The sequence below is a fragment of the Gymnogyps californianus genome, chromosome 3, assembly GCF_018139145.2.
Source record: "Gymnogyps californianus isolate 813 chromosome 3, ASM1813914v2, whole genome shotgun sequence".
NCBI lineage: Eukaryota > Metazoa > Chordata > Aves > Accipitriformes > Cathartidae > Gymnogyps > Gymnogyps californianus.
The window spans coordinates 60,407,512-60,420,871 of NC_059473.1; the positions used below are offsets into that span (position 1 = coordinate 60,407,512).

General features: G+C 46.1%; 1 protein-coding gene across 1 annotated transcript; it reads left to right on the top strand.

Moving 5' to 3' along the window:
- The first annotated feature begins 502 nt into the window (after positions 1-502).
- Positions 503-12,954, top strand: RSPH3 (radial spoke head 3). The gene is made up of 9 exons (XM_050894555.1): positions 503-624; positions 896-980; positions 1,849-1,859; positions 2,140-2,276; positions 7,725-7,870; positions 8,433-8,636; positions 9,683-9,845; positions 10,932-11,018; positions 12,691-12,954. The coding sequence occupies exons 1-9, from the start codon at positions 503-505 to the stop codon at positions 12,951-12,953; spliced, it is 1,218 nt and encodes a 405-aa protein (XP_050750512.1). The 3' UTR covers position 12,954.
- The last annotated feature ends 406 nt before the right edge of the window (positions 12,955-13,360 follow it).

A 13,360-nucleotide genomic window follows, 5' to 3' on the forward strand; every position in this document is an offset into this window, starting at 1 on the left:
CACTGCAGATCGGGTTAAGACAGCGTCAGCGTAACTGGAAACCTTCCAGTCCCTGCGCAGCTTGAACAGAGCCGGAAGAAGGACGGTGACACCTCGCGGTTAAACTCCCTCATTACGTGGGCCAGGAGGGGCCGCGCAGCACTACCAAGCGCAAACCCGTTAGCATTTAAAGTGATTATTTTCCGCTAAGCACCCCAGTGCCTGGAGAGCAGGCACGTCCTCCTTAAATCTCCCTCAGGCTTTAGCTCTTCCCTGGCAGCAAAAACCGCGTGAGAGTGAACGGCACTAACCACCGCCCGACAACGCCACAACCGCCACAACCGCCCCACGCCTCCCCCCGCCCCACGCTTGCGCGGCGCGCTGCCCCCGCCCCGCCCCGCCCCGCCCCGCTCGCGCGTTGCCCTGGAGACGGTTGCCGCGGCGCGGGCGGCCGTTACAGCTCCCTCACCGAGCCGCCCGGCTGCTGCGGGTCAGACCCGCCGCGCCCCGGCCGGACACCACCATGCTGCCCGCCCGTGAGCCGGAGGTGGCGGCGGCCCCCGCCGTTCCCTATAGCTACTGCAGCCGGCCCCGCGCCCTGCCCGCCCGCCCGAAGTACCGAGCGCCCCCGGACGCCGCCGAGCCGTGAGTGCCGGTGTCCCGCGGGCCCGCGGCCTACGCGCCCCGAACGGGCACCGCTGCCCCCCCCCTGCCCTCTGCGCCTTCCCCCTCACCCCAGCTCCCTCGCCGCCCTTCCCGGGGGAGGGGAGTCCCCGCCGCCCTGCCGGCAGGTCCTTCCCGTAACTTGCGGGGGCACTTGCACGCTATGGCCTTTCAAAGTCCTTCTGGCTTGTTTGAGGTGTTAGCGTATAGGTTGCAGCTCTGTAACCACAACTCTCTGTGCTTGATGTTGCAGAGGAAAGGAACCTGTTCGTTACGCCAACCTCATGTATGACAGGAGAGTGGTGCGTGGCAACACTTATGCCCTTCAAGTCATACCTGTGGTATGTTTTTTATGTGGATCATGCTACAGCTTTGTTGAAAAGTAATAGGTAGGGCAGGAAAGCTGTTCCTCATTAATAATTTTAACTACTGAAGTTGTAATTTTACTTAAAATATTTCACACAGTCACAGGCTCTCCAGTTAAACTAGAATGTGACTGTTTTCAGCTTTTCTTTAAAGCACTTAGTTTCACATGAACTTCTGTAGTTCTGATTTTTTTTCCCCATTAAGTACTTGATTCCCCCCCCCATTTCTTTAGTGTAATGATTCTGAGCACAAGTCATCACTGCATGATCTGTTATCATATGCAAGGTGTCATCAGTCAGAATAGCAGCTCTTGGGAAATTAAGTCTTGGGGTAGACTTTGGCTTATCCTACTATAGAAGCAGAGCTAAATGGTCTAGCTGTATGCAAAAGCTGCTTGTGTGGAGGCAAAAGTATTTTATTTATCCTGATACAGTAGTAAATGTTTTAGTGATACTTTATTTTCAGAGAATATTTCTACATAGATAGTTTGATCACATAAGAATTTAAAGCAGTCTGTATTTTTAAAAGCTACTTTGTGGAAATAACTGTGTGTTGTTCAGTAGCTATTTCTCGGAGTGAATTTCACATATGTTCTCTTTACGAAGCTCAAAACTGATGTTCTTTTCAATCCATAAACGGAGTACTGAATTTAAAAGTTAGTATGGGTTTCTTTTGCTTCATCAGCAATAAAGAACCTATAATTTTTATCTCAGAAACAATTCTGTTGATAATATGATAACTGGACTTAAGTCCATTTGACCTTCTTAAAGCTTTACCTAGAAACTCTCACTTGTCAGCAAGAACATGTCATTTTAATATACTTTATCTCAGAAAGCAAAGTTCTGTATACAATATCTACTTCGAAATAACAACTAATTGCTCGTAGTGTGAGATGCCATTAGTATGTGCCTGTAGGCAGCTAGCACACCTTATTAGTTTCATGCCCTACAGTCTTTAAGGTAACTGAAAATTTAGGGTCAGGACCCAGAAAAGTAAATCTGAAATACTAGATTTGTAGCACTAAAATCAAATGACAACCTTCATTTTCCTGTAGAGAGACATTAGTATCATTTTCAAGTACAAAGTGTATTGTTTTGTGGTTTTTTTCTTCTTTGCCCCTGCTCAGAGTACCCAACCCAATCCCCTTGAGATTCAAAGGCAGAGGGAAGCACGAAAAAGAGCACTGGCTAGAAAGCGTGCAAAAGAGCAAATGCAACAAAGAACACCTGAGCCTGTGGAAGGCAGAGAGCACGTTCATGTGCAGACAGGTAAAAGGCTGAATTTTTTAAAAATTCATGTGAAAACAAAGACTTGCTGATCTGTAGTCACTTACTAAATTGATGATGCACTGGGTAGAATCACATAGGGCTAAGGTTAGAATCATAGAATTCTAGAATCAGAGGTTCTCTAATCCTTTCCATTATAACCCCTTATTTTTAGCTGTATTTAGTAAACTTGGCTAATCAGTAATATTTTCCCAGATGCTCTGTTTTTCAGTTTTCAGTGTACATTCTTGAACACTAGTCAAGACTTCTTCATTTACTCTTGTCTCATCTGAGAGCAAAGGCTGCAGCTCTGGCTGGGGAGTCTGCACCATCTACCCCAGCGGTGGCTGATGCCTCCACCCAGACGGAGCCGCTGAAGGGAGAAGCTGCAGTGCAGACCTCAGACTGCAGAAGTGCCTAGACCATTCTCCTGGGGCAGAGACAGGCGGAAGACCTGCCTGCAAAAGGTGTGCCCACGTGGAGGACCTCCTGCAGCAGGTGGCTGAGCTGCAGGAGGCGGCGAGAAGGCTGCGTAACATCAGGGAGGCTGAGAAGGAGTTAGACAGCTGGTTCCAAGCGCAGTCTGCAGTGGACCCGCAGCCCACGGCCAAACAGCCCAAAACTCCCCCACCGGCACACACGGAGGGGAGGGGAGGGGGCCAATAATGCAGAAGAATGGAAGCTTGCAATGGCAAGGACCTGCAGGAGGAAGGGACTTCCGCCGAAGCCTGAGGTGCCCTTGCAGAACCGCTTCACCGCTCTGCAGACTGAAGAGGAAAGACCCGTCCCATCAGGAGAGGTGCTGGAGCTGAGTAAGGCAGCCCGATCTGCGCCCCATATAACAACGAGCGCAACTGAAACAAGGTGATGGGCGATAGCAGTAGGCGACTCTCTTCTGAGAGGTACGGAGGCACCCATCTGCCGACCTGACGCACTCTCTAGAGAGGTGTGCTGCTTACCAGGGGCTTGTATCATGGATGTCACCGAGAGACTACCAAGCCTTGTACAGTCCTCTGACTGTTATCCGCTGCTGTTGTTTCACGTGGGCAGCAGTGATACAGCCAGGAGCAGTCTGAGGAGTATCAAGAAAGACTACAGAGGCCTGGGAGCAGCGGTAAGGGACTCCGAAGCACAGGTAGTTTTCTCCTCAGTCCTCACGGTCAAAGGGAAGGGGTCTGAAAGGGCCAGTAGAATCTGGCAAATCAACAAATGGTTACGGAACTGGTGCCACAGCCAGAGGCTCGGCTACTTAGACCATGGGACTCACTTTGAGAAACCTGATCTACTGGGGGCTGACGGGTCCATCTGTCACAGAAGGGGATGAGCATCTTTGGTAACAGGCTTGCCAAGCTGGTGAAGAGGGCTTTAAACTAAAGTTGCCAGGGGAGGGGAACCTCAATCCATCTCACTCCTACCAGTTTGATGCCAGTGCCAGCAATAGATGCCCAGAGCCTGGAGAGAGATCACAGGTCAGCAGGAGAGCACCTGAAGAGCAGCACAAAGGAATTGCAGCCAGTAAGTCAGCTTCATCGGGGGCCCAACTTAAATGTCTCTACGCAAATGCACGTAGCATGGGGAATAAACAAGAGGAGTTACAGACGTGCGCACGCTTGCAGGGCTGTGATCTTATTGGCATCACAGAGACTTGGTGGGACGGCTCCTATGACTGGACTGTTGGAATGGAAGGATACAGGCTCTTTAGGAAGGACAGGCAGGGGAGACAAGAAGGGAGTGTTGCCCTCTATGTCAATGACCAGCTGGAGTGCATGGAGCTCCGCCTGGGGATGGATGAGGAGCTGACCGAGAGCCTATGGGTCAGGATTAAAGGGAGGGAAGGGACAGGTGACATTATAGTGGGGGTCTGCTACAGGCTACCTGACCAGGAAGACCGAGCGGATGAGGCCTTCTATAGACAGATAGGAGCAGCCTCACATTCACAAGCCCTGGTCCTCATGGGGGACTTCAACCACACCAATATCTGTTGGAGGGACAACACAGCAGGACATAAGCAATCCAGGAGGCTCCTGGAATGCGTTGATGACAACTTCCTTCTCCGAGTGATAGAGGAGCCAACGAGGAGAGGTGCTATGCTGGACCTTGTTCTCACAAACAAGGAGGGGCTGGTGGGGAATGTGAAGCTCAAGGGCAGCCTTGGCTGCAGTGACCATGAAATGGTGGAGTTCAAGATCCTTAGGGCAGCGAGGAGGGCGCACAGCAAGCTTGCTACCCTGGACTTCAGGAGAGCAAACTTTGGCCTCTTCAGGGAGCTGCTTGGTAGAGTACCATGGGATACAGCCCTGGAGGGAAGAGGGGCCCAAGAAAGCTGGTTAATATTCAAGGATCACCTCCTCCAAGCTCAGGAGTGATGCATCCCAACAAAGAGGAAGTCAGGCAAAAACACCAGGAGGCCTGCATGGATGAACAAGGAGCTCCTGGACAAACTCAAACACAAAAAGGAAGCCTACAGAGGGTGGAAGCAAGGTCAGGTAGCCTGGGAGGAATACAGAGAAATTCTCCGAGCAGCCAGGGATCAGGTTAGGAAAGCCAAAGCCCTGATAGAATTAAATCTGGCCAGGGACGTCAAGGGCAACAAGAACAGCTTCTACAGGTACGTCGGTGATCAAAGCAAGACTAGGGAAGATGTGGGCCCTCTCCGGAAGGAAACGGGAGACCTGGTTACCCAGGACATGGAGAAGGCTGAGGTACTTAATGACTGTTTTGCCTCAGTCTTCACTGGCAAGTGCTCCAGCCACACCGCCCAGGTCACAGAAGGCAAAGACAGGGACTGGGAGAATGAAGAACCGCCCACTGTAGGAGAAGATCAGGTTCAAGATCATCCAAGGAACCTGAAGGTGCACAAGTCCATGGGACCTGATGAGATGCATCCGCAGGTCCTGAGGGAACTGGCAGATGAAGTGGCTAAGCCACTGTCCATCCTATTTGAGAAGTCGTGGCAGTCCGGGGAAGATCCCACTGACTGGAAAAAGGGAAACATTTTTAAAAAGGAAGACCCAGGGAACTACAGGCCAGTCATTCTCACCTCTGTGCCTGGCAAGATCATGGAACGGATCCTCCTGGAAACTATGCTAAGGCCTATGGAAGATAAGGAGGTGATTGGTGACAGCCAACATGGCTTCACTAAGGACAAATCGTGCCTGACAAATTTGGTGGCCTTCTATGACAGGGTTACAGCGTTGGTGGACAAGGGAAGAGCAACTGATGTCATCTACCTGGACTTGTGCAAAGCATTTGACACTGTGCCGCATGACATCCTTGTCTCTAAATTGGAGACATATGGATTTGACGGATGGACCACTCGGTGAATAAGGAATTGGCTGAATGGTCACACTCAAAGAGTCAATGGCTTGATGTCAGAGTGGAGACCAGTGACAAGTGGCATTCCTCAGGGACTGGTATTGGGACTGGTGCTGTTTAACATCTTTGTCAGCAACATGGACAGTGGGATTGAGTGCACCCTCAGCAAGTTGGCTGATGACACCAAGCTGTGTAGTGCAGTCGACACGCTGGAGGAAAGGGATGCCATCCAGAGGGACCTTGACAGGCTTGAGAGGTGGGCCCTTGTGAACTTCATGAAGTTCAACAAGGCCAAGTGCAAGGTCCTGCACATGGGTTGGGGCAATCCCAAGCACAAATACAGGCTGGGCAATGAGTGGATTGAGAACAGCCCGCGGAGAAGGACTTGGGGGTATTAGTGGATGAAGAACAGAATATGAGCCAGCAGTGTGTGCTTGCAGTCCAGAAAGCCAATCGCACCCTTGGCTGCATCAAAAGAAGTGTGGCTAGCAGGTCAAGGGAGGTGATTCTCCCCCTCTACTCCGCTCTCATGAGACCCCACCTGGAGTACTGCATTCAGGCTGGGGTCCCCAACATAAGAAGGACATGGACCTGCTCGAGTGGCTCAGAGGAGGGCCACGAAGATGATGAGAGGGCTGGAGCACCTCTCCTATGAAGACAGGCTGAGAGAGTTGGGATTGTTCAGCCTGGAGAAGAGAAGGCTCCAGGGAGACCTTATAGCAGCCTTCCAGTACCTAAAGGGGGCCTACAGGAAGGATGAGGAGGGACTCTTTATCAGGGAGTATAGTGATAGGACAAGGGGTAACAGTTTTAAACTGAAAGAGGGTAGATTTAGATTAGATATTAGGAAGAAATTCTTTACTGTGAGGGTGGTGAGACACTGGAACAGATTGCCCAGAGAGGTTGTGGATGCCCCCTCCCTGGAAGTGTTCAAGGCCAGGTTGGATGGGGCTTTGAGCAAGCTGGTCTAGTGGAAGGTGTCCCTGCCCATGGCAGGGGGTTGGAACTAGATGATCTTTAAGGTTCCTTCCAACCCAAACCATTCTATGATTCTATTCTATGATTCTTTCCTTTTCCAGAATCATCAGAGAAGTTTGGTATATGCTTAAAATAGAGGGTTTTTAAAAATTTTGCTTCAGAGTACAGTCACATGTAAGAATAAGACTACTATTAAAAATTGACACACCCTAATTTAGAATAGGAAACTGCTTTATTTGTGGGAAAACAATTTTATTTGTAGGAAAACCAAAATTTGGCAGTGGGGTAATCATGAGGTGAGTGTAATGTATTGCTCTGCCCTCTGAAAATCATTTCAGATTGGACTGACTTACAAACTGGAAAAACAGCTGTGTTACATGCTAATCAGACATGGTCTTTGGTTTCTGAACGTTCCCTCTGCCCCAGCCCCACTGAACCTCCTACACCACCTCCAATGCACACAGCGGCTTTTCACCATTCAAATACTGTTGGACGCAGGAGGAGGCTATCTAGTGTGGAAGTCTTGGTCTCGTATCCTTCCCACTGACTACTGCAGATAATTTCAAGTACTCCACAGACCTTGTTTTCTGAGACAGGCTATTTGTCTCCACAGTAGGAGACAGAGAGTTATAGTTCAAATCAAGCACATGCTGTTATAGATGTGTGGTTACCTCAAGGCCACTTCTGATGGGGCCAGAAGTAGAATATAATTCTTTAAACCCAACAGATCCAGTGTTCTGTTTTGCTGCTTACAATGGAGAAAAATGTATGTTTTCAGTATTACTCTTTCGTAGATAGGCAATCATTATCCCGTTTTGAAATTGTCCTATCCTGTTGACTCTACCAAGAATTGTTTATTCTGCAAGGTGGGCTGAAATGGTCTAGACTCTGACTTTTGAAACCTACTAAGTGAAATACCCTTTTAGGAATCACTTCCAAGAAGTGCACCTGACATTACAGAGAACGTGGCATCAGATGGCCTATGCAGCAAACTGATCTACGTTTTAAGTTGAGGTGTCTTTTTTTTTTTTAAACTTTATACAAGACATTTTATTGCACTCTTTGGATATAATTCACACTGTAGAGTCATCAAAAATAGTTGAGAGTTAAAATAAAAAGAATCCAGCTTTCAGCATTCATTGTGTATTTCTTTTCTAGAACTGTATTTGGAAGAGATTAGTGACCAGATAATAGAGGTTGATACAGAGTGTCAAACAGATGCATTTTTGGACAGACCACCCACTCCACTCTTCATACCAGCCAAAACGGGAAAAGATGTGGCCACGCAAATAGAAGAAGGAGAGGTATGAAGCAAAGTCAGGTCCACAAGTGCTGTCAAAACATGTCTCCCATACAAAACACATTTCTGATGCAAAATTGAGGCAGAAACAGAAAGGAACTTATCCTCACAGAATATGCCAAAAAAAAAAAAAAGTCTCCAATGTCTGCTTTGAGGTTAAGTGCAAAATTAAGGAAGGTGCTTCTCCATGTGCACTGGTTCTGCTGCTTTCAGCTAAGAACTACAATGTTGAGAAATGCTCTCCCCCGTAGGAGGTGTCCAGCCCAAAAGGGGTTTGGGAACACAGAGGTGAGCAGAGATAGGGTCCAGGTGAGTGCTCTGCTTCTCCCTGGCAGCCCCCACAGTGGCTGTGGTAGGGTGTCTGGTGTCTCACTCCAGCCCACTCATCACTTAGCGCCCAGCTGCATTCATGCTTCTGCCTTAGCTGACACTGGCCCCCCACCTGCACTTCTCCGCCCTGCCTTCAGCACAAGGGCTTTGTTCATCCTCCTTTTCTCCTTGCCGAGGTGTTAAGAGTGATTGTGATCAAGGACATTTATCTCTGTTTCCCTGACTCCCATCCTCAGTTGTTTGACTTTGATGTTGAAGTCAAGCCGATCCTGGAAGTGTTGATTGGGAAAACAGTTGAGCAAGCTTTGCTGGAAGTCATGGAGGAAGAAGAGCTGGCCCAGCTGTGGGCACATCAGCGTGCCTACGCAGAGCTGCGTAACGCAGAGCTTGCTGAAGTACAGCGCCTGGAAGAGCAGGACAGGCGATACAGAGAGGAGAAGGTAGGACTTCCTGAGAGCAAAACAGGCCTGTCTGAATGCTCATCAGAAGAGAGAAAACCATTTCCAGTACTGAAAGACAAGCTCTGAAATAAGCTGGATGTGCCCAAAAGGGTACTGTCAAGTTTGATATTCCTCAAAGCATTTTGGTGCCATATAGCTGCACTCGGCCATTTGCTCTCATGCACCAGCACCGTGCTGTTGTATTTATTTGGAGCAGTCATGCTCCAGTGACCTGGTGTACTTGGACACCTGATCAAGAGGCAAAACCCAACAGCATTTTCCTCTGTACCTGGTGCAGCTGTTACTCAAGCCTTTTCATTGTAATAACTGCTAAATGAATAGTCAAGAGTGCTTGAAAGTGTGAGAGACACCTCCTAGTCTTTCACACCCAATGCATGCACTACTGTATGTGCACACATACCTCTCAAGATCTCCAAGCATTAAGCTGTATTAGTACTGTCTAGCAAACAGGAATAAACAGAAAAGGCAAGTCTTAATTACTCACTATTCATTAGTCTTATATAATTGGGGTTTTTAATGTTTTCCTGGACCAATTTGAGTTTTAATCTTTTCTTACATCAAATAGGATATAATATTGGAAAGATGAAAAGTTCAGGAAATCCTGACCCAACTTCATCTCATTCCAAGGCCAACAATCAGCTTGATCTGCAATAATAAAGCAAAGAGTCATGCGATCAATGCATACTAAGGTATCAGAGAAGGGTTTCATTTGGCCAGCTGCAAGGCCCTTATTTTACAGACTTGCCAAAATCAGAAAAGGTATACCAAAGGAACGTGTTTCCCTCTAGCCTTGTGGATTTTAGTACTCCATAGATTGAGTATAAGCTTGCTTTCAAGCACTTTTTCATATGAGGAGTTTTTGTGAAAGTTAGAGGCCGCAAATACCAGGTAGAGACTGTAAATATCTGTACTTTTGATTATCTTTGCTATTTATGACTCTCACACTGTGATCATTCTTCAAAGCCTAGATCAAAGGAGTAACAGCTAAAGGCCTGAAAGTTTTACATGCAATATTGCCTTGACAGGAACGTCGCAAACTCCAGCACATGCAAATGCTGCAGAAACAGAAAGAGACCACAGATAAAATTGCAGCTCGGGCGTTCGCTCAGCGTTACTTGGCTGATCTCATTCCCTCAGTCTTCAACAATCTTCGTGAGAGTGGATTTTTTTATGACCCTATCGAAAGAGGTTTGTATTTATTATTTTTTTGTGAATATGTAAACTGCATAATATAAAGGTCAAAACAACCACAAAACATAGATTATTGTCCTATTATTTAGAATAATGGCATAAGACTTTATTCATTTACATTTGTGGCTGAACTGATAGTTTCCAAACTCTTATTTTTAACACAAACATTATTGGTCATCTGTACAAGTAGTCAAGAATAAGCAAGAGCTGACAGTGTGACAATGAGAAGAGCTGCTTTTGAATTGGAGAGAAATAAATGAGTGGTTAGGATTGGTAGAGCAGAGAGAGAGAGATATCGCTCCAAATTGAAGTAAGTGTATTTTGATAGGACAGGCAAAGAAATCTGTATGTCATTCTGAACCTTTTTAATGATTATCAGAGCAAGGGAGAAATTAGTCAATTAGAATTAGGTCCTGAAAATAATTTCGGAGTTGTACATCGGTGACTTCCAAGCTTTTAGAATCAGCAGCATTTCTTATGGGCTACCGCACTTCCCCAAGCCCCGCGCAGGTGCACAGACCACAGCTTGGGCATGGTTACACTCTCTCCAGAATGAGTCATGGGGCAAATGCAGAAACTGAGTGTATTTTGCAAACAGGGCAGGCTTTGGGACCATGGCATACAAAGAGCATGATTTGAGAAATACATGGGTAAGCAAGAGCTCTTTAGTCAGAGGGAACAAATGCTTCCAGCAGACCAGAAGCCAGATGTCTTTGCGAAGCAAGGCAGGAAATGTTATTCTCCTGACTTGTTCAGGATAGTTATTTTCATCTCACTAGAACATTACTGTGTATCTCATCTGTGCTAGCCCTTCAAGGGTGCTATACCCCTTTGAAAATCACTGCAGTTGAGAGGACTCTGGTCTGGGTCCATAACGATGAGGAACCTCAGTAAGAGAGGCAGGAGGTAAGAAACCCAACAACACCTGAGAGACTTCATCTGGCTCTTGCAAAGCAAGTGTCTTTTGGCAAGGATGTTCATCCCTTAATGGTCGTAGCAAACGAAAACCAGCCCCAAGATCCTGTCGCTGATCCTTAATAAAAAGACATTTTTTCTTTCTTTCTTCCTGCTAAATTCTTACAGATATTGAGACAGAATTCCTTCCGTGGCTGATGACAGAAGTGGAAGAAACACTAGAGAGGAAGGTTTTGGGGAGGACAATGCTTGACTGTAAGTTACCAAATTGTGGAATGTAATCTGGGCTGCTTTATGGTCTTGTTTTTTCCCCAGTCAGAACAAATATCACATTTACAGGGTCACTGTGGGTTAAGGTAGAAGGTGTCATTTTAGCATGAACTCCAAGTACCCATGGCTTTTGGGTTTTTTTTTTTTACTATATTGAAACATTTTTAATGTTGGAGAACTACTACTACATACCTCTAGGTAATTGATTTTCAGCTGAAATAACAGAAGTGTCAGTCATGCTGCACTGTCCTCTCTCTATACTCTCTTTATACGGTTTGAGATGTGTTGATGCTGGGAGATGCAATACATTTAGCAGGAGCAGAATGGTTAAAGAACACCAATTCTTTTCTCTGCTATAAAACTTTTATTTCTCATGTGTTACACAGCCACCATTGCTGTGCTGTTCTCTGTAGTGTGCCTGATTGTGCCAGTGGGAACAGAAAAGCCCATCCTGTCTACAGCCACGTGTATACCATGAAAGTCTCTTAACTTGTTTGTGTAAGCTCCCTGAGCTACGGAGTAATATGTTCATCCTACATGGAAGGAGAAGAGAAGGGTAATCATAGGCCATGGTTGACTGAGAACATCGATCATTTTCCAGTTAAATCTTTCTGTTTAATTTTTTAACCAGATATCATAGTCTTGCACCAGTTCTAAGATACACAGAGGACCTGGAGCAGGCCAATAAGTAATATCAGCAGCCCCTGTTTTGCTATTTACCCTCTGTATTTCCTGGCTTATACCCAATCACCCACTGTTGAGTAAACATCATCTCTGCAAAAGGAACTGCAAATTGCATTCTCCAAGTTCTGCAGAGGCAGACACAGTCTCAGCTGAGATAGTTCATGGCTTCTTTCCCCCCTTATGCAGAAGCATAGGAAAAGTCTCTAAGGATCCATTTTTAACCTATTTGAATGAAGACACTACTTAAAGGATTTATTTTATCACTGTCCAATAAAAGAGCTGTGAACTACAAAGGAAGCACCCTCAGTGCAAGGCAGTTATGTTTGTCCTCTCAGAGATGACCATTCCTTCTTTTACTTGCTGATGTCAACCCATGAATTAACAATGAGGCTTTTTTTAGTACCTGTACATTGTCCTATTTTCTGTGTTAAACCTCTCTTCTTTCATTCTTGGCCTCTTTTTCATATTTAAATGATGTATATCAAAGTGAGTGTTGATTTTTTTTGTTGTGTCCGTTGGAAGGGGTATAATGTTTAGATAAATTTACAAAGGCTAAGCAACAAGAATAATAAAGAATAGGTGCTTTACAGCTGCTTGTAAGAAAGAGAAAATCTTTTGATGACTCCCATAGTTCCAGTATTTCCCACTGCCAAAAACATCATGCTGTGTGCAACCTGGCTAGTCCTTGTTCCTGGCGGGGTGACCTGCTCCGGAAGTGAGGAACAACTGTGAGGAAATGAACAAAACAATCCAGGTGAACCCTTTCAAATCACTGCTTTCAGTGTAAACTGCTCATTTGGCTGGAACTAGGCTACAGCAGCAGTGATGGTTTTTCTCATTCAAGTATTCTTTCATTTTTAGTGTTTTTTCAGTTTTTTTCCCTGTTTAAGAAGTTATAGGTCAGTAATATATAAAATAATCTCAAATGATAGTTTTTTTCCTCCGTGTTTAATGGTGGCTTTCTCTGTTTCAGCCTTGATTCGTACAGTGGTTGAAAAACGCTTAGATGCATTCAGCCATAAACCTCTGTCTGATCAGACAGAGGCACCTGCTGAAGAGCCCAGGCCAACAGACGCAGCACCCCAGGTGGCTGGAGAGACAGATGCTGCTGACCAACCGCTCGCAGAGAAGGAAGAGACTGACCAACCTGTTGCTGAGGAACAGCCTTCACGTCACATCTCCTTCCGGTTAGAAGAATCAGATCAAGCAGGAACAGAGGATTTGGAAACTGAGTAACAAGCAGGCAAGTCATCAAGTAAATGGAGATGAATGGCTTAGAAAGAAGAAAGGAATTCCTATCTATTTACAAGTATTGTGCCCTAGCCATGCTGAAGGATGAATCTAAGCAACAGTAGAGCATTAAAGCATGTTTTCCATATGCTGACATTGCTGATTTCAGGCTGTAAGAATCAAGAGAGAGGTTACTAGTGCAATGTGAATGACAGTGAAATTCTATTCCCTTCTACACAATCCAATCCGTCAAAAACCTGGGACGTTTACAGTTGAAAAGTAATGCTGTCCCACACCCCGTGCTAGAAGATCATGAGAAGGACATTGAGAGCATCCTAATAACCTTTGCAAGTGCTTTGATAACGTTCTCAGAACAGAATTTCCTTACTTTCCCTATTTTGAAAGGTAGCTAC

Bases quoted from the DNA above. Each gene is read 5' to 3' on its own strand.
- RSPH3 (XM_050894555.1), top strand. From the start codon at position 503: ATGCTGCCCGCCCGTGAGCCGGAGGTGGCGGCGGCCCCCGCCGTTCCC. The intron at 625-895 runs GTGAGTGCCGGT...TTGATGTTGCAG, and splicing joins CCCCCGGACGCCGCCGAGCC to AGGAAAGGAACCTGTTCGTT. The intron at 8,637-9,682 runs GTAGGACTTCCT...TTGCCTTGACAG, and splicing joins GGCGATACAGAGAGGAGAAG to GAACGTCGCAAACTCCAGCA.